General features: G+C 39.2%; 1 protein-coding gene across 1 annotated transcript in view; it reads right to left on the minus strand.

Annotated features, from left to right (window-relative positions):
• pcdh11 (protocadherin 11) overlaps positions 1–19,596 on the minus strand; it is a 140,869-nt gene that overhangs the window by 71,237 nt on the left and 50,036 nt on the right. Inside the window, exon 4 of the mRNA XM_085296338.1 lies at positions 13,150–13,209. Coding sequence (XP_085152464.1) covers positions 13,150–13,209 — 60 coding nt within the window. The remainder of the gene's footprint in view (positions 1–13,149; positions 13,210–19,596) is intronic.

Genomic DNA, 19,596 nt, shown 5'->3' on the forward strand with positions numbered 1-19,596 from the left:
AACAACTGCGTTCAGAATATATTCAGGTACAACACTAAACTGGCATGCAATTACTGAAACAGTACTGACAACTATTAGTTGTAAAAAAAACTAACTAAATTATCATTTTAGAGGGTGATGGAGCTGGACGCTGCTGTGAATCATCACAAGTATATTTTTGTTGATGAGGCCGGTTTCAATCTGGCAAAAACTAGACGCAGAGGACGTAACCTTATTGGACAAAGGGCTACCATCCCAGTCCCTGGAAAACATGGGGGAAACATCTCAATGGGTGCAGCTATATCTGAAGATGGTGTGGTTGTGGCTGTAGACCAGTTCTAGGGTCATACAACACTGAACACCTGATAGTTTTTTTTAAATGAACTGGAGCAGGCCTGTCAGGGAGAAGACATCGTCTATGTTGTTGTGTGGGACAATGTCAGCTTCCACCATGCACAGCTGGTTCAGGAATGGTTTCAAACACATTCTCGCTTCATGACCCTCTATCTTCCACTATATTCCCCTATCCTCAACCCAACTGAGGAATTCTTCTCTACATGGAGGTGGAAGGTGTATGATCGCAATCCCCATGAGCATGTCTCCCTTCTTCAAGCCATGTGTGAAGCTTGTGGTGATATAACTGCTGAGCAATGTCAAGCCTGGATTCATCATGCCAGGAGATTTTTCCCACGGTGCCTGAACAACGAAGACATCCACTGTGATGTTGATGAAAATTTATGGCCCAATGTTAATGACCGGCTTGACCTTTTTCGTGTGATATATGTGTGTGTGTGTGTGTGTGTTGTGTGTGTGTGTGTGTGTGTGTATATATATATATATATATATATATATATATATATATATATATATATATATATATATATATATATATATATGCAATGTTACCAGAAGGCAACATTGCAGACATAGAGGACAGTTACAAGTACCTGGGGATCCCGCAGGCAAATGGGAACCATGAAGAGGCCGCTAGAAAGGCTGCAACCACCAAGTACCTGCAGAGGGTCAGGCAAGTCCTGAGGAGTCAGCTGAATGGTAAGAACAAGATCCGGGCCATCAACACATACGCCCTGCCCGTGATCAGGTACCCTGCTGGGGTAATAGGCTGGCCAAAGGAGGAGATAGAAGCCACTGACATAAAGACAAGAAAGCTCCTGACCATGCATGGAGGGTTTCACCCCAAGTCCAGCACCCTGAGGCTGTACGCTAAGCGGAAGGAAGGGGGCCGGGGACTGGTGAGTGTCAGCACCACAGTCCAGGATGAGACAAGGAACATCCAAGAATACATTGGGAAGATGGCCCCAACTGACCGAGTGCTCAGTGAATACCTCAGGCAGCAGAAACCCAAGAAAGAGGAGGGAGACGAGGAACCATCATGGAAGGACAGGCCCCTGCACGGTATGTACCACCGGCAGATAGAGGAGGTGGCTGATATCCAGAAATCCTACCAGTGGCTGGACAAAGCTGGACTGAAAGACAGCACAGAGGCACTAATCATGGCAGCACAAGAACAAGCTCTGAGTACAAGATCCATAGAGGCTGGGGTCTATCACACCAGGCAAGACCCCAGGTGCAGGCTGTGTAAAGATGCCCCAGAGACAATCCAGCACATAACAGCAGGGTGCAAGATGCTAGCAGGCAAGGCATACATGGAACGCCATAACCAAGTGGCCGGCATAGTGTACAGGAACATCTGTGCCGAGTATAACCTAGAAGTCCCGAGGTCAAAATGGGAGATGCCCCCAAGGGTGGTGGAGAATGACCGAGCTAAGATCCTGTGGGACTTCCAGATACAGACGGACAAAATGGTGGTGGCTAACCAACCGGACATAGTGGTGGTAGACAAACAGAAGAAGACAGCCGTAGTGATCGATGTAGCGGTTCCGAATGACAGCAATATCAGGAAGAAGGAACACGAGAAGCTGGAGAAATACCAAGGGCTCAGAGAAGAGCTCGAGAGGATGTGGAGGGTGAAGGTAACGGTGGTCCCCGTGGTAATCGGAGCACTAGGTGCGGTGACTCCCAAGCTAGGCGAGTGGCTCCAGCAGATCCCGGGAATAACATCGGAGATCTCTGTCCAGAAGAGCGCAGTCCTGGGAACAGCTAAGATACTGCGCAGGACCCTCAAGCTCCCAGGCCTCTGGTAGAGGACCCGAGCTTGAAGGATAAACCGCCCGCAGGGGCGTGCTGGGTGTTTTTTTTTTTATATAGATACGTACATGGAGACCAGAACAGCCAATCAGATTTTTTTTGCATCCAAATCTGTGATTGGCTGGTTTTGTGGCACAAATATAACGGTGTACAGAAAGAGTTGAGCGCGCACGGGCAGAAATGTTGAGAGCGCAAGCAACACATTGTGAGTGAGCGCAAATGCAAAAACTGAGCGACAGGGGCTGCTATTGTGTGTGTGTGGATAATAGCAAACACTGAAATACATTTTTTGCACGCAGCAATGAATTTTGTTCACTCAAATTCAGCTTTTCTTCGCTCAAAATAAATTTCTCCTCAAAATGCAACACTTGCACCTGCAATTTTTTTTTACGTGCGCTCAATTTTCTTTTACGTGCGCTCAGAATAGTGGCACAAAAATAACGCAATACATTAGAGGCTAAATTAAAAGCAGCGTCAGACCATGTCTCCATGGTGTTTTCTATATAAAGTTCACAACTTACTGTTAGCACCTCAGAAACTCATTTGAAGGTGACAAGTGCTGTGCTTTAGGTTAACTGATCAGAAAGTCTGGGTTAAACAGAAACTTTTGTACTGGAAAATATTTTCCTTTAAGGGAAGTAGCCATGTGAATAACCAGAGATAGGTCCAGTGTGGTAGGATGTGAGCATGTAACTAGGACACAGTGCACAAAGAGTCAAACAATGGTTGTATGTGGCTAAGTTTTTGGTGTAACAGTTATCTAAATGTTTGTGCCATGTGCACTGCCCTGTGAAAAAGGAAACAAATCATGCAACGTTATGATGGTGTCTTTTTGCCTCCCCCTCATCACCATAGAGCTGGCCCGAACAGTAAAGGTTAGCAGCTAACGAGCCAGGCTGGAGTAGAAATACACCAACATTTGAAACTTTTAGAAAATCTTGACAAGTAAAATGCAAACTCTGTGAGCGGAAATTTGCATAGGATTTAGCAAAGAAAAAAATTAAAACATTGTAAACTGCTTAAACTAGTAGGTTGCAGGAAAAAGAGAGACGCCAGTTATTTCACAGCAGTTATTGTGAACTGTATTAATTCCTTTTTTCTTATCATTATGTTTTTACATGTTGTTCAAAGTTAGATAAAAAAAAAACAAGCCAAAAGAACTTCAACACAAATGATGCATGTGTACTGCCACGCGTTGTATTAGGACAAATTAACATGGCAGCTTGACATGGTTTGTGATAAAGGATGGCCAAATTACACTCAAATGACAAAATTTGAATTAGGTTTGAATCCTACTTCTACTTACAGCCTACAAGATCTCTTCTTGAAAACAGACAAAAATCTTAGCAGAACAGTCTCGATATATTAGAGGCTATTTTCATAAACATATTCCCATTTCCTTCATGCATATATTCCCCAAATACATTGTTGTCAGCTTCTCTGGCAAAGGAGCCAGTTAGAGGTGTGCCACTGATGCAATTCAAAAGCCATCCAATACAGAGTATCCTCTCTTCTCCAGCCTGCTTTACTCAATTGGGGTCCATCACCATCATGAAAACAAACGTCTCCTCACTGCCAGGGTAATTTTTCCTCCTCTTCCACCACTGACTCATATTAATATCTTTGTAGAAGGCTATGTGTGCTCCAGGAGGCCAGTCCCATGTGTTTTTTTTCCAAACCTCTCGCTGTTTCTCTGGCCACAGCCAAGTGCATTAACATATGTTCTCACAGCGCACAGTGCTACTCTGCATTGGTAAATGCCTTATTACAGCAAGACCCGCTCTGTGCTCTTCCATTGAATATCCGTAAGTAGTAAAACACAGCCATACCAGCCCACTCAGAACAGTAGGAATGTGTCTCACATGACAGGAGGGCTCCTTAACATTTAGTCAGAGGCCCTCTTTGTCAATTTAATATTCCTCCTACTCACAGTAATTGCGGGTGGTAATAATGACAAATAAAGGCAATATTGCTACTGCATGTTACATACTGAGTGTAATAAGGTCATCTGCTGGTTATGTTTTTTCCCCTGTATTTATGCCTTTTTAGCATGCAGAGTCAAATCTCTCAGTATGACTTACATCTCGAAAGATATGCCAGTGTGAAATATGCAAAGGCAGAGGGTGAGAAAAATATCCCGAGCAATGCAGCTTGTTCTTGCCTAGAGAGCTTACATGCTTGTAATCATTTCCTAACTGCGGTTTCCTCTTTCATTTGTTGGTTTTTATTCTCTTCTGTCTTAAGTAATATCAAGCATTTCAGAGATCATGAAATCAGTGTCATAATATAAATACACACGCATATATCTCCTTTACAATTGTAGAGAAAACAAAAGCTGGCTTTCACTTTGTGGAAACAAAGTGGTGCACACGGTTGGCAATGGTGCACAAACTAGAGTGTATTAAAACAAAAGTCAAAGAGACAGAGGGATACATCTCCCACAGTATGATGGGATATTTTTGACAAAACACTTGTTAATTGAACATTTTGTGTGTGTGTTTACTAGTAGTGTGTAAATTCCAAGTAATATAATTACTTCATAAAATAAATAAGTGTGGACATCCCAAAAACATGCGACATATTAACATCAATTAAGAATGCAGCTTGATTGCCACCTACAGTGAAAGTGTTGCTTGTATGATGAGTAAAATTGTGAAACTGGAGGACAGATAATGCACCCACTATCTTATCTGAGAATGCAGCAGGCTGATGATTATGCTGATTGCTGCAGGAGCAGTTTTGGGTTAAAATGTGTTCACAGTGCTCAAAACTCTCACTTTTAGGGTAAGGCTGTTTTGCTTTTGTGCTTCTTTTTTTTAACGTTTACTTTGCATTTCAGATTTCTGTGATCTTTGTTCTGTCTGCCAGGGAAACAGTTGTGCTGTGTTGATCTGAAGACATATTCAATGTGCATCAAATACTAGAGGGAACTCATCTTATTCTTGCACAGAGAACTGAGGGCTGGCATCCATGACATCCCACTGCACTGCACTGATTTATAATCTTAGGGAGGATACATCTTAGCAAGGATACATCGCTGAAACATGAAGGCATTGAATAATACTTTTCTCATGAATAAAATCATTAAAAGAAGCTTTTTTATATAACTTAAACCTCACCCGTGAATGCTGAATGCTGAGCATTTTGTGATTAATGTTCAGCTATAAATTAAACATGCTGGATTTTGAGGATATTTTTTTTACATTTATTTATGTTCTTTTAATCATTTATTATTTAATGCTTTTTCTGACAAGTCAGATAACCTAAGGACACAAGTTATGTTTGCTTTAACTTTTCAAATCTATTCCTAGATAATCTAGCTTGCACCGACGTGCTAACTAATGAAGCCTATAATGCTGTTTTTAAGTCATTAAACACGAAAGCCTAACAACACAGCTTTTGCCTAATGACAATTTGTGACAATGTCTTGTTTCAGTATTGCTGTTACAATAAACAAAAAAACTACACCCTGTGAAATTGCCCAGTTATTTAAAAAAATATATGTTATTGCATAATCTTACAGTATTTGCACTGTTTTTAAGTGAAAGTGTATAATTAAAACCAGAGACTACACAGCAAATTTACAATTGGATGAGATCACGTTATTTCTACTGCCATACAAATGATTGGACATATAATTTCCAATTCAAGGTTAACTGTAAAGACACGGTTACCAAGGAAAAGACGTGACCGCAAATACAGCTGGAGCTTCGCATTTTTGACTGTTGCTACATAGTCCTGCATATTAGGGACTTAAAACCTCAAACACATCTGCAGCAGTTATTAGAAAGTATAGAAAGAGCTACAAGTATCCTTAAATAATGATGCCAAATAAAATCTAGTATTTAAAGTGCCTTAAAAAACAGATGAGTGCTCCTGGCTTGGCACAAGGAATCCTTGGAAACTGTTGTTTCACTGATGTTCACAGTGCAAAGAATATTGCATGACGCCAAACTCTGCAACTGGTTTCCAAGAAAACTACTGCTTGTAAAATAGCTCAAAACCTCAAGACCTTAAAAAACATTTCTGTGCATTTTAGAGAGTTTTTAATCATGCCCAGGAAAAAAGAAAAAAACGGGTGGGAACACAAAATATAAGAGAATAAAATGTCACTGATGATGATGATGATGACAATGACCAGACTAGGGTTGTATTATCTTATCTTTATTCTTTTGAGTTTTTATTTATTACAACAGAACAGAATTTCATTCTGTAACATGATATAAGTAAAAATGTGTAGATATACTTACATGTATATTGTTTTTTACACATTGTAAAAGGGCTTCCAGAACCATCTATCATGCTCAGTGTTAGATTAGACACAAAGAGTAGGTGGTGGTAGGTTGGAGGATTGGTTTAGATGGCAGTTCTGATCCAATCTCGCAATGACCATCCATCATAGCTTCCTGTGATGCCGTGTTTAACGTCTGCCAATATCTTATTAGAAATGTGCTAGATCGTAAAAATGAAAACTCCTAGGTATTTAAAGGAGCTCACTATGTCATCGCTTGAGACAAGATTCTACATGAGATACTCTAAGAAGAAGCAACTTGGTTTGAAACTCTGAAGGCTATGATAAATCACTATAAGAAGTTATAGGGAGCTTTACAGAGGCTCTAAAAATATGTTGGGTTTTCAAAACAAAAACAATAAAAGATAATAATTATTTAGTTATATGTATTATTGCTGAATTTGCTGAAACCCAAGGTCCCTTTATATAAGAGTATAAAGAAACAAAGGCTAAAGGTTGAAGACTTTTTTAGGAGGTGAGTTTTGGCAAGCTTATTAAAGTAGCCCAATCACACTTAAATGAACTTAAATACACTGAAAATATTGTATTTATAATGTTTTTAATTCTGCCTTTTCCTAAGGAGGACATATCAAACAGCACCGGTGAGACAGGCACACTCACAATGTCCTCTAAATATATTTAGGTTATATTTTTTTCTCTTGATAAGCATTATCTGATTATTCACTATTATATATTGCTATTGCTTGGTTAAAATTTGGTTGTGAACAGGAACTCTTGACCTTAAGTTACTATTACCACAATCTGAATTAGTGTATTTAAGTCTTAGGTTTAGCTGTATTTCAGTTTTAGTTGTATTCAGAAGTTTTCTCTTCAACTGTTCAAAAGTGAACATGCACAAGTAAACAGCACTCGCATGATGAAAATCTGAATTTCTATTTGGTATTTCTGGGGCACCATTTGCAGTGGATTAGCTCATGTACTAAAGTATTTTGTCACAGCAGGTTGCATGTAGGGCTGGGCCATATTATACCGTTCACGGTAATACCGGTATAATGTTAGGCAACGATAGGAAAATGAAATATCGCGATAGAATGGGAGTAAAACGCGCATGCGCAGTGCCTTTGTTTTCATACGCACACGGCCGATTGTTGAGTGAAACAGATGAACCAGAATTGGTTTGTAAAAATGGTGCAACTTCCGTGATGTGGAACTGGTTTGGTGTTTGTCCGTCAGATACACAACAAAGCACATTTTTTTGCAGAACATGCAAGCGGCCGTTGTTATTGTCGTATTTGTCGGACTAAGATGCTCTTAAATCTGGGAGTAATCTGGGTCCTAAACTCCGTATACTTCAGGCCAAACAACACTGCAGCATCACTTAGAGTTAAAAACTGTCTAAATTCTTTCATCTTTAATAAAACGATCAGCATTGCTGCTTTACCAGGTGTAACTATAAAGTTTAACTTCCAGGCATCCATGAAAACAAAAGTTATTACATTTAACGGAGTTAGAAGTTAGCAGGAAGCTAGCGGAAGTTAGCTCGCTAGTTTCGCTAGTTACCTAAGCATGATATTGCATGTTCTGACTGAGAGATTTCTGAAAAAAATCAAACGTACAGCTCTGCTATCACTTCCAACATAAATGAAGACAGGAAACTAAACAGCAGTGACGTTTGTAGGGTTACTGAAGTTGGGCTAGCTGGTATATAATGATGTGCTACGTGATCGCTAGCGACACAGCTATGTTAGCATAACATAAACAGTGAAGCTGGAGGACGAACACTAACACTTTTCCACTTATAAAAGTTAACGTGAAGGTTCTTCATGGTTAGAAACAAATGCAATCGCATGGCAGGATGCTGTAAACGGACCAAACTTCAGTCAGGAGAACAACTGAGATAATCCATCCACAATACGAGGTTAGTCATTAATATACTGCAACAACATGGGAATAGAGCCGCTGCCAGAGAATTCAACATTAATGAATCAATGGTACAGAAGTGGAGGAAGCAAGAAGAATGAGTTTAATAAAGTTTGATTTATCTGACTGCTTTGTTTCGCTTAATGTGCCTTATAATCCCGTGCACCTTATGGTCCGAAAAATGCGTACTGCACACTGCAGTTTAATGTTGCAAAGCACCTCTTTTTAACTTCAGTGGACATTATACATGGTTATGCTCAGGATATGTCAGCCCATTTCTACTGGAAATGCCTTTTGGTTAAACTTTCAGCAAGGAATTTGCATTTGCACTGTTACATTTTTATAAAGCTTTAATGTACATAAAAACCAGCTTCTTGTTTAAGTGAAAATAAATGGAAGGTTGTCTTTTTGCGCTAGTAATGTTGTGGAGTTGTATTTTGTCTCGCATCAATTATATCGTCGGTTATATCGTTATCGCAAATTTTCAAATATATATCGTGATAAATATTTTTGGCCATATCGCCCTGCTCTAGTTGCATGTGATAATTTAGAGTTTTAAAATACACGGGTACTCTTGTAGTCGTTGTACAGTCCATTTGAAAACTTCAAGTAGGATCCATGAGATTCATATTCCGTTTGCCTACAAAGTTCAAATCATTTGCTATTATCCTCTGTTTGACTAAGATGCTTAAACACTAGCAATCTAGGAGACCAGGCAGCTGGACTGCAGTCCTGGCGCACAAAATGACTTCCCATTAATAGGTTGGGGAGCATCAGGAGAGCCCACCCTGAGCAGAGATTTCCACATGGATATGGCCTATAGCACAAGGGTACCTGCCCTCAGCCATCTGCACTGATTTGACAAATGATTCTATATCAAAGGCCTCTGCACTGATTTGGGTCGTAATTGATTGGAGGCGAGGCCCTCAAATCCCTGATTGGTTTAGCTGGATGTGGGGAGGGAGATACGTGGCGAGTGAGAGGAAAGGACAGCCAGCATGTGAGAGAGTACAGTGCAGGGGATCTGGGAAATATACTAACAGAAGTGAGCCTCATTTCCACTTTGAGAGAATTCAGAATGAAATTTGTGTGGTACGCAATTTCGTAAAACAATATGCATGGTACATTCTTTTACAGAGCAACCCATGTTGTCTCTGAGCTTGTGTTTCTTTTTCCAATGTGACTGTGGGGATATCCAATTTGTTACTGTGTCCATAAAGATCGGATTTCACCATACAAAAAGAAGAATTTGGTTAGAAATGGAATATTATTGATTTGTTCCACACGGAGGTGTGGTCTGATGCAGATATATGAGAATTGTAAGTTGGCTGAAAGGAAAGCATCGATTATATATTTCTTCATCATTTTACCCTGAATATTTGATACCATTAACTGCTGTTACGGAAATTATGTGACAAGTGAAATATCATCAGAGAGGATAGCCATTGTTCACTTAACATCCTGAAAGTTACCTAAACCTCATTACCGATTAAATGGATTAAGGGGATGTCAAATACTTTTTTATCCTTTCAGTTAGATTTCCAAAGAACATGAATTTCTTCCTTGATATGCCAGGTATGATCTTGAAAAGTGTATTTTTTTTAATAATATTGTAGATAATTTTCCATTCTGTCATTTATACTATGGTGCGTAGAAGATGTCCTGCAGATGAGCCAGGATACTGTGGAGCCCTCTTAATACAATTGTGACTGTGATGTTATGTATATAGAGGCCTACTCCCTTCATTACATGGCAGGCTGGCTGCACCACATACCTTTTGCCATTTGACACAGACATGCGGTGCTTGCTAGTGACAGATGCTGCACAGCACTGGTCCCAGAGGTCACAGATGACCTTTTGGATTGTCTTTTTTTCAGTCACAAAGCATTATTTATTTGACGATGGCCACCAATGCAACCCCAGGCACCTTGATGGAGCCGTGGGTTGTTGCTGCTTGTCTTCTGAGATTACATTTACCTCAAATGAATTGGAGTTGAGTGACTGACTGTGTTTGCCCGTGCACTTGCATGTGCGAGGATGTGGACGTACATCTTTAGGAAGATACATTACTTATCCATAGTCTGCTTGACGCAAATAACAAAGCTTAATTGCTGCATGACAGGCCTTTTGTTTGGATGCGTGAGGGATTTCCTTTTATTATACAGAGTGAATCACCATTGAAATGTGTTTATTCGGTGGCCTTTCCTTGGCTTTAAAAAGCTCCTGCACACTGTATGTCTTAAGAATTTTATCTGTAACACTCAGCGCATTTACATTCATGTCTTTGTCAAACTTCACAGAATAAAGTCTAACCCTTCAAGAAGCAAGGTGTTTCTCTCGCATGCTCATCACTCAACCTTTACATTGTTAGGTGACATTTCACAAGAGAGTTTGTCTTTTGTGGAAATAAAAACTGTGAAACGCGAGGAAAACAAAACTGTGAAATGGCATCCCGGAGTCACACGGCTTTAGTTTACCGTAGCTATTTCAGAGTTGGCAAGAACAAGGTGCAGTGCAGGCCCCATATTGTCAGAGGTGCTTGATCCCCACCCCCATCCCTTGTCCTCTCCATCTGTCACCTATTTAAATTGTGGTGTTCACAAAGACATACACATACTTTGGCATGCTTACACACACATTATTATACACAGCCACCTCAGATACCAAGAACCGTATTATAATGAACTACTTGTATGTTATAGCTTGTCAGACGCACATGACTTTATGTACAGAACCAAGCATGTGCATCCCTATTCACATTTTATTACTACCCTGTTGTGCTATAATGAGGAGTTGTTATTCACGCTGTCGATTCACAGGAAAACCTTGTGAAAACCCATGTGAAACAATTTTCTGTAGCCTGAAGCCTCATGTCAGAAATATGATCTTACCCTCACCTCTTACCCCGACTGCCGTAGTGTGATGATGCTCTGAGGTGAGCCCACACATCAATTATTCACATAATGCAAAATTTTTACTCTTTATCTTCTCGCCAGCTAGGGGAGACAATTTAAGAAAATAAGAAGAGAAAATAAATGATGAGCAGAGGGAAAACGCAGCAAGACACTTGGTGGGTGAATAAGAGAGTTTGCGGTGGACAGACAATGCTCTTGATGTGAGTTATAATTGTAGTTTAACAATGTGTGGACCTCTGGGATATTCACTATGCAATATATGGCCTTTAGACTAGAATCACTATGGAAACCAAAGGCCCTGAACGACCTGCAGTGCCCACCCACTTGGACAGCCGTTAATCATCTTCGCTCAGATCCTGGCACTGCAGAATTTGGCCAATGTGTCAAGAAGCAATTATATATACTTAGTGCTCGGGCACCCGATCTCCTCCCTCTCCTCGCTCTCTCACTCTCACATTCTTAATATAATCACAGAGTAGTCAGTTTAAAAGCCCTCTGTTCATTTCGCTATCTATCTGGGGGATGCACACAATGCAGATGAAGAGAAGTTTAAAAAGCCAGTGGATATTCTATTCTGAGAGCCATTATAATCAGAATATTCTTTACATATAAATCATATCCAGCCATTTACTCATTTTACCAGCCTCCTGAACTGACTGACATACTAAATTACCCCAGCTGGCCCAATGCATTCGCTGCACATATTGGGCTGGTGTGGATCATGGAGACTAATGTGAGCTGACTAGAGGGAGATTATGTTCAGCTGCTAACAGCTAAAACGTGAATAACACTATCCGCAAACCCACAGTGTTCCCCCATTACATCAGCCCTGATCAGCTGGGTAAAAATGGAAAGAGTGAAAGAGAGAGAAGTATGGGGTCCAGAGGAAACAAGACGTAGACATAGTATGTGGAGCAATCGAAAGTGATGTCTTCTTACATTAACACATCTGTAACACCCCATTAGAGCTACGGCACGCTGTAATTTCTCACCAAAAGCAACCCAAATTTGAAAAGTTCATGCCTTACATGGATGTGCGTTCTTATTCTACAATGATAGATATGCAGATAATTTACTTTTTCCAGTGATTTTCCAGTGACAGAGCAGAGAAACGGGTATCATATTTTGTTATTATTTACTGTCCGACCACTGTCTGCATATTTTAATGCCACCAAAGTCATTTCAGACAGCTAGCTGTGCATTAGGGATGTAGAGCGGTGTTAGGCTTTGAACAGTTGATGACAGCCTGTCAGACAGCTTCCATCTATTGGGCTCCTTTTACCAAGGTCCACTCTTGCAATAAGCCACTCTCAGCCATAACGCCCATTCATCCAGAAAAGGACACAGGCATTTTTGACACGTTTGGTGCTAAGTGAACTGAAATTGCGCGAATTTCACTGCATGGCACATTATCACATTTGCAAGAGTCACGCATCAGGAGTAGAGGTTGAAGGGGACAGTGACTTCAGTCAGTGTGTGGTGACGACTTGAGACCATCACAGTGAAGTGATGACTTTGACTGTGCATGTACAAGACTAATTAGCATTGAATAAATTTGCCCTTCTCGCTTCATGTTAAATAAATCTCGAACGATTAGCAGAACGCACAGAGGAAGAACAGAAAACAGATGAAACTGTTGTCTTGGAAATGAAAATAGTTTCTTTAAGAACCCATGATAAACAAATTCATTTTGCACACCATTTGGCAAAGAGTCTTGCAATGATATGGTGAATGGAACATCAGATATGTGAGAAGATGAAAAGGGTCTTGACATATTATGCAGCTAATTTACAAATGCAAAATTGCAAATAGACACAGAATCACAGCTTAATAAGAACATCGCATTCTTAAAATATCTGTAATTATTTCACATAATGCTGTTTATTCCTTGCCTGAAAGCAAACTGGAGCTTACCTTATGAGGACAAATGGGAGGCGGTGAGTTAAAAGACTTCTCTGGTGTCTGGCTCTGGTTCTAGTAAAAAAAAAAAACATTATCAGGGACATGTTTCATTGGAGGCATATCCTTGCATAAAGTTTCATCTTATTTACTATTCCTTGCTATTAGTATTTTTGCTGTGTTTTTAAGTGGGGGTTAACTCCCACTCTTTACTACCCACTAAGCCAAGATCACAACATTTGTCAAGCGTCACATTTTAAATCTCTATCTTGACAGCGTCGTCTTATCTGACATAACGTGAGCGGAGTGATTTTTTTTGTTATTTGTTTTTGTGTTCCCTTATTTCTATCCCTGCTCAAAGATTATAAATCCTTCTTTGTCAGAAGATTTCGCTGAACATATGTTCGGATTTTTCGTACACGCCCGACTGCATTTTTTGAGGTTAAATGATTATCACATTGTTAATACACCAATACATCACTCAGATACAAGAAAACACCATTAAAAGCAGACACAAGGTAAGTCAACAAGCCAACAACAGATGGTCCTGCTGCTTGTGATTATGCAAAGATCCAAAGTATTTGCATACTCACAATGCCATCATAAAAAAAAAGAAAAAACAATAAGCCATCTTGAGCTGACCTCAGTGAGAAATGAAAAAAAAAAGAGCAATGGGTGAAACAGAACCAGCAGGGAAGCGGAGGGGCTCGGAAAACTTCTTTTGGAATCTACCGAGGGCTTGCCTCGTGGGAAGGCCCTGTTGATTTTCAAGCAGGTGCTTTCAGTTATGTCCTCATTTCCAATTATGTGCCTGTGGTACGTCTGATGCTCTGTGACACTATTAATGGCTGCCTTATGGTTTCTCTAGGACAGATGAGACACTCGACTCTCCAGACTCTTAACATCTATATTTCATCGCAACGTAGAAGGAGAACACCTCTCTGGACAAGGCAACTAAGAGAGGGGAGAAAAAAAAAATCAGCCAGGCATTCACTGTAGCGTAAACACCAGGTCATGAAATATAAATGAATAAATGGGCCTTGCTGGGACGATGGAATTAGTAGACAAAATTTTCCCTACAGATTGAGTAGGCAATATAACCATGATATCTTAATTGATGTGACAAATAAACATGAATTATTTTCTTTGTGGGTAGGAGCAGGAAATGGAGTTTCCTTCTGCATGTTCCCAGTGGGGGAAAATGAATGACCTTGATTCTGAACACTGCCTCCAAAATTGTGAATATTAGATTCTACAGGATATTGTAGAGTTAGGAGGAGAGTGACAAAAAAGAAAAAAAGAGAGTCCAATCAATTATAATGTGAACCACAGTGTTTGCAATGTACAGATAACTCGGCACACCATCAATACTGGCGATTAATCAAGGCATGACTTGCAAAAACTTCACACAAAGCATTCAGGAAAATATTCCCTTTACCACCAATGCCAAATATGCTAAAACTATTGAACACACAATGTGATGTTTATGCAAAAGTATTTAGTTATTTATTTGTTTTGTTTTGTTGAATTTGTACAAAACAATATGTGATCCAAATTAACAACTACTTTAATTTGGAAGTACAAATACTGTTAAAGAAGAGACATTATCAAATGCAAAAAAGTAAAAAAAAACAATAAAGCTAACCACCACTTTTCACTCATGCCATTTCTAATAAATTCCTAGTTTAACTCACTCGTTGAATCTATATAATAATCATTAGTGTTTCATCAGCGTGGAAACTGTACAGCTTTTCTGACAAACAGCTCATAGCTCATCTCCGCACAGTTACAGGAGAGACAGTAGAGTAGAGAGGTGATAAGGGAAAACATATGGAAGTAAAAACGACTGTCATTTTTCAACTCACCTTTGTCTGGGACATTTTGCATCTGATAATGAAGACTATTGACAATGCTTGCAACAGAGGGATTTGGATTACGCCACATATTGATGTTTTTGTCTTCTCACCATGCATGGGCTGGTCATTGTAATAGGATGAGGCCCAGAGAGAGCGCATGTTACACACATATATATTACAGTTTCTGAAGAAAATATAAGACAATTTTATCTTTCTGATTTCTTGGAAATGTTTTGATAAAATCTAAGAATGAGCTCTATTTCTATCTCGCTGTCTTTACTCTCATCATATAAATTAGGAGCCTCACTCAGCAGCTCACAAACTGTGTAAGTCTTAATTGTGTACTTTAATAAATGTCGCACAGTTTTTCCGCTAAAAGTCTGCATAAAAGACAAATGAAAACAAAAATATGCAAAATATTTATACTTGTTATTTAAAAGGGTTTTTTGTTTTTGCTATAAATACATACTCTTTTTTTTTTTTTTATTTCACTTTACCAACATGTGCGTAAAAAGCTGCATGGGACAGAGAGTTGTTCTATGGTTCTTGAACAATGAGACTGACTGCCTTCTGAAAGTCACTGGAGTATTTCTTTTAAAGATATTCCATGTGGGAATCTGCCAAAAAATGTACATTGTGTGCTACTCCTTTCACAGTCCAACACAATCTTGGTCTAAGGTTATAGTAATGACAGTGCCAGCTGAGGACCTGTGAGTTGTCTGCTTCTCTGTTGAAAGTTTCCCACACGGAATCTTAAATTTCTTCAGAACAAACATACTTTGAAGAGTTTCAGATGAAAGTTTTCTTGATTTTTACTTTGTCTTTTTTTTTTTTTTTTTAAAAACAACAGAACTGAAAAAGGTGAATGTTAAAAATGGGCTTTTATGTGCCTGTTAAGATATAATAATAAAAATCTGAAATCTTTTGTCATAAAAGACTTCATAAATAACTATTTGTCATTTATATGTTTTCTGTCTCTATTAATCTTGTGTGATATTAGAAAAAACATTTAAGAGAAGATGTGCATCACTGAACACAAGTAAAGCTTCAGTAAAACTTTTCAGGTGTGAGGTGATAAAAATGTTACGTCTTCTCTTCGGCTCCGGGATCATGCTCTTGCAAAAACAAAAAAAAAAAGTTTTGATATACAACTTTCTGAGAAAATGGGTAAATTTTTAAAAAATATATGTTTTTTTATTTTTTTTATTTTGCATTGTAAGGTATAAAAAACTCCACTCAGCAGCCATATACACCTCAACAAGTCAACGTTTCTCAGATTTGAGGTGAGCAACTGAAGCAACTACAGCTAAAAGTGCAGGATACTGTTGATTGACATATGACCTGGTAGTAAATGCATTAGAGGGTTACCTAGGCAACCAGAGTCTGCACCTACATTAACTTCAAAGTGATATGGATGAGTGAATCGCTCTCTGTGTGGATGTCACTTCAGGTGTCACTTCAAGCTTTTCTACTCTCAGCTTTGCTGCTGTATAATATATAGATTAGAAATAGTCCCCAGATTCTTTCATGATAGTGTTACAATAGACTCTCTTATAATGTTCCTGGCTTTAACTTTCATCTAGTGGATGAACTGTGTTTAATGACAATGATTTTCAGAAATGTGTCTGAGCCTGTGCAATGATTTTCACTACAGAGCGACATCTATTTTAAAGCAGTTGTGCCTGATAATTCACCGATCACATCTATTCAATATGTGTTTTTTGCCTGATCCTTTGTGCACAGAGTTGTCTAATTCTTTGGACGCCTTTACTTTAAGTCCTGAACAAAATCTCAAATTTCTTTACAATGTTTTGTGGACAAGTGTTTTTTGCAAGTTGTGAAAACCTTCAGGCTCTATAGGGATGGTGCTGCTTTTACACCCAACATGAAATATTGCAGTTCAAGAATTGCATAGGTTTTTTTAAAAGTGTAATATATCATATGTAAATTCACAATGAATTAAAATTAATAAATAATAAATACAATTTGGTATGTTGTTGTTCTGCCATTTGATTATATAGCATATTTTTGTAAACCATCCAATTTTTTAAACATATGTATAAAAGAATCTTCAGGAAAATGAACTAGCCAGAAACTCAACTTGACTGGGAGAAGTCGTAGCCCAAACCCTGTGTAGCTTGCACTCTGTTTCTGTGTGGCAGATGTAGTATAAGGCAGTCTAGTCACATTCACCGAGCCAACTTCCCCAACAAGTATAGTGAAAAAAAACAAGAGCACTATTCAGTGCTGAGTGGACACTGACTTGTGGCACATTTGTGTTTCTAGTCCCATCAACTCAGCCTCCATTTTCTCCCCACACAAGGAGGCTTTATACTATTTTCTTCCCCAGCTCCCACAAAAGTACTGTGCCACATTTAGTAAACTGTATTTCTACCAGCTAGTTACTGCTTCTTCAGCTCTGTTTGTCACCCCAACATTGTTTCAGCCCTCCTCCCCCAATAAAATATAGTTCTCTCGCTAGGATTAAAGGAGCATTGTAGTTCAAGGATTATCAAATGCCTTTGATCATGTGACTGCCACGTTTTTGATCTGCAGCACATAGCACCAAATATATTCTCTTTTTCTTGCCTTCTGTCTCTTTGCCTCTCCACGGATTTCCCGTTGCTTGCCAGTTCTCTGCAAAGTGAGAATAGTTCTAGACAGGCAGTGAAAGGAGAAAATGTAACAAGTATAAAACACATATTTGTAATATTGTGATGACAGAGATCATGCTTCCACTGCTTATCAGTCCACAGAAACATATGCCATAAAGATGTCCAGTGCTGAAGTTAACACTTGAAACTATGACACGTTGGAATATATATCTCGTTTTAGCGAGTCATCTGTAGTTTTCCTTAGTGCACATTTATTGTCTCCCGACACTTTTAAGGCAGTGACACAGATGTTTGGAGTATAAAGAAATCGACCACAGATTATTTGCCTTTGAAACATGAAGTAAGGTTTCAATGCCTTTATCACACAGTGCAACCCCAGCTGCACCCTGGTGATGTTCATTAGCAATTTCTGAGCCTTGGGCTATTTTGTTTCAATCCCTGCATTATTATTTAGTGGCTGACTTGGACATGCAATCAAAAGGACACGCAATATGTGCAACACTTGTATCTCAAAGCAATGGCTGTTCCATGATGCCCAGACTAAAAACGTATAATTGTGAGCCAGGGGATTCATGGCTGAAATTTAGTCAACATACCTCAAAAAATGCTTTTTATCCTCATTGTACAATCACCTCCTATTAATGTCATTGCCAAGTCAAAAACGGAACATATCAAAACAATTATTTTGATGTGGCTTCAAGCAACACAACATTTCAATGTGAATGGCGCTCGAACCTTGAATCATTATAAGGCGTGGTTTGGGGCAAAAAAAAGCGCATCAAAAATGATTGAATATCATTTTAATGGGTAGAAACCTACGAGGCTTTCGTACTGTCTACCTGCCATGTTATTAGATAGACCATGCCAGTCAAGTTGAACAACACAAAATCAACATACAGACAGGCTGACAAGACATAAGCATACTGCCTTCCATCTTCCTCCCAGCCTGGCATGTTTATCTAGCCTTCCATGTGAGCTTAGCGCAGTACTGTGCATATGCATAGAGAATGATGAAGGTTCAGAAACTAGTGCCTGAAGGAAGCTGCACATATAGCACAAGCTCTTTGAAATCGTGCCAGAGTGGGCCTCATTTGCAAAGCAATTTGACAACAAAAGTAAAATACTCTGCAACCTCAAACCAAATTCCAGAGATGCCAAATGGTGCATCTCTGCAGTTTGCTGAGAGAGGGAATTCAAGAGGGCTACATCCGGTGTCTTGTGCGTATGCTTCTGACATGGCTTATTTGCAGGCCTAGCATTACACCAGTGCAATGTCATGATTGCTTTGGCAAGGAAAGGGGCTCTTATTTACATGAGGGAGTCCACACAGGAGGTTGCCTTTGACCAAGGTGCCAACAAGCCTGCAGAAAATGTAATTACAACCTACAAAGCTGCTTGTTTAAAACAACTATTGCTTAAAACAGCAGAAGACAACACTAGTTAATAAGTCAGTTATCCAATTGGCCAAGACCGATAATTGTGCTAATGTTTAATTAGATTATCCCTTATACAGTCAATTGTAGATTTGATTGCACGCGATAAATAAAGTACTTCCTGTTTGAATATGCAAAGCGTTCGTACGCAGTCTCCTCCTCGGGCTGAGCAGAATGCTGTGCACCTCCAACATTAAACAGCTTGCCAGTGTCAATAGTTGCACCGTTCCCCATTTATTTTGGAATTTTCTTGCCCCTATAATTTTGAACGGTTTTTTTTACAAATGCAGTTTTGTTGTGGATTAACAACAGTCGGATTTCACCGAATGTGGGTTTCCGATAATCTAAAATATGCTGAAGAAGCTTAATATTGTTTTTATTGCTCTGACTTTGCATTAGGAGATTTTGTTTTCAGAACCATCATACAGAAAACAGACACACAATTTTTTAAGCTGATACTTGTAATAGTGATATGCTATACATGCCATGTATTATATATGCAATATTTAGTGGCTAAATATCAGTTCATGCTCTACTTCAGTCCAAAATAAAGATAAC

The sequence above is a fragment of the Mchenga conophoros genome, linkage group LG2 (genome assembly GCF_057382185.1).
Source record: "Mchenga conophoros isolate Kocher_MC1m ecotype Shallow Benthic linkage group LG2, M_conophoros_male_GT1.1, whole genome shotgun sequence".
NCBI lineage: Eukaryota > Metazoa > Chordata > Actinopteri > Cichliformes > Cichlidae > Mchenga > Mchenga conophoros.